We start from the raw sequence: 1,727 nt of genomic DNA on the forward strand, positions 1-1,727 counted from the left end.
GCGTGGGCTGAGATGAAGACGGTTCCGTGGGTAAAGCAAAGCTGTGTGCGCGAGCAAAGCCGAACAAGGAATTCATCCCCCGCTGCCCACGGCAGGCGGGTGTTCAGCCATCCCCAGGACAGCCGGGCTCCACCACGCCTGACGGTGACTTGGGCAGACAAACGCCGTCACTCTGAGTGCCCCTCTTTGCTCCTTTTTCTCCCCACTTTTATTGCTGTGTCATGTGGTGTGGGACATCCCTTTGGTCAGTTGGGGTCAGCCGTGTCCCTCCCAGCTCCTTGTGCCCCCCGGCCCATCGCTGGTGGGGTGGGCTGAGGAGTGGAGAGGGCCTCAGCGCTGCTCAGCAATAGCTACAGCATCCCCCTGTTACCAACGCTGTTTTCGTCACAATCTAAAACATGGCACCCTACAAGATGCTGTGAGGAAAATTAACTCTGTCCCAGCAAAACCCAGTACAATCAGGGAAATGTTGTTAGGGGGAGGCTGAATCCTGCAGCCCGGTAGCGGCAAGGCTGCTGCAACCCCGTGCCCCCAGGTCCAACCAAGGCTGAGCAGGTATTCCCAGCAGGCGCATGCACCCAAATACATGTATACAACACATACGTTCACAGCTGGCCACACATCGACACACAGACACAGCACTCGCACCGACTCCAGCAGCACCAATGGCTTCATCCCGTTCCTCTCTCTGGTGGATCAGGATGAATATCCATTAGGATGGGTAATTCCCACGAATGGACCTTCCTCCAGTTACAGTTTTATTTATATACACACACACACATGCTCACATACATATATAATTGTACATACACGCATATGCGCAACGTAACAGTCACGTGTTTTGTTTCAGCTACCATACAGGTTCGCTGGCATTTGGAGCCTTAATTCTTGCAATTGTCCAGCTTATTAGAGTAATACTGGAGTACTTGGATCACAAACTGAAAGGTGAGATTTATGAATCTGCTCTAGGTTATTGAGACCTCCTTTGGTAAACTACTTCCTTACTTTCCCAAGATGTTTTTTCAGCAATGAAGAGAGATTAATTCCACATTATTTTTAGCCATCGTAGTCCCATTTGAAGCCAGTGAGTTTGTGCTGATTTACTCAAATTGAGTCTGTGTCCTTGGGAACTTAATGCAAAATTCATGCAGGATGTGGATCTGATCTGCGTGAAACCTCGTTAGCTAAATTTGGTTGAGAAAGAGAGTCCATACCTAGAAGGAAAAAAAAAAAAAGTTTCTGCTTTTGTCACGGTTTAAGATTTTCTTTTGAATAGCTTTCTATGTTCTGAAGACTGTTCTTGAGTTCTACGTATGATATCCTCTCTCCTTTTTTTCAGGTACACAGAACTCCTTCACTAGATTTCTACTCTGCTGCCTCAAATGCTGTTTCTGGTGTTTGGAAAGATTCTTAAAATTTATAAACAGAAATGCCTACATCATGGTATGTGCTGCCTCTGCATGTGATCTCCCCTGTCTGGGACACTAAGATACTAAGTGGGTCAACCGCCAGCAGTGATAGAATCTGCTGAATAAATAGTGGGATTTATGGGAGTTTTCAGGAAATGCATGTGGTCCTACCATTAAAAAGTAAGATCTTTTTTTTCTTCTTCTAAACTCAGCCTCTTTTCATGCCTGTCCTTGTCCGTCCCCCTCACCGCCTAAAGTAGGTGGGAAGGGATGGCATAACTGGTTCACTTCTCCTCTGATTCAGCAACAGAAATCCTG

At 47.0% G+C, this 1,727-nt stretch overlaps 1 protein-coding gene across 1 annotated transcript in view; it reads left to right on the plus strand.

Annotated features, from left to right (window-relative positions):
* SLC44A5 (solute carrier family 44, member 5) overlaps nt 1-1,727 on the plus strand; it is a 50,793-nt gene that overhangs the window by 41,401 nt on the left and 7,665 nt on the right. The window contains exons 16-17 of the mRNA XM_009883953.1: nt 851-945; nt 1,340-1,443. Coding sequence (XP_009882255.1) covers nt 851-945; nt 1,340-1,443 — 199 coding nt within the window. The remainder of the gene's footprint in view (nt 1-850; nt 946-1,339; nt 1,444-1,727) is intronic.

The sequence above is a fragment of the Charadrius vociferus genome, unplaced genomic scaffold, assembly GCF_000708025.1.
Source record: "Charadrius vociferus isolate BGI_N301 unplaced genomic scaffold, ASM70802v2 scaffold423, whole genome shotgun sequence".
In the NCBI taxonomy this organism is placed as follows: Eukaryota; Metazoa; Chordata; class Aves; order Charadriiformes; family Charadriidae; genus Charadrius; species Charadrius vociferus.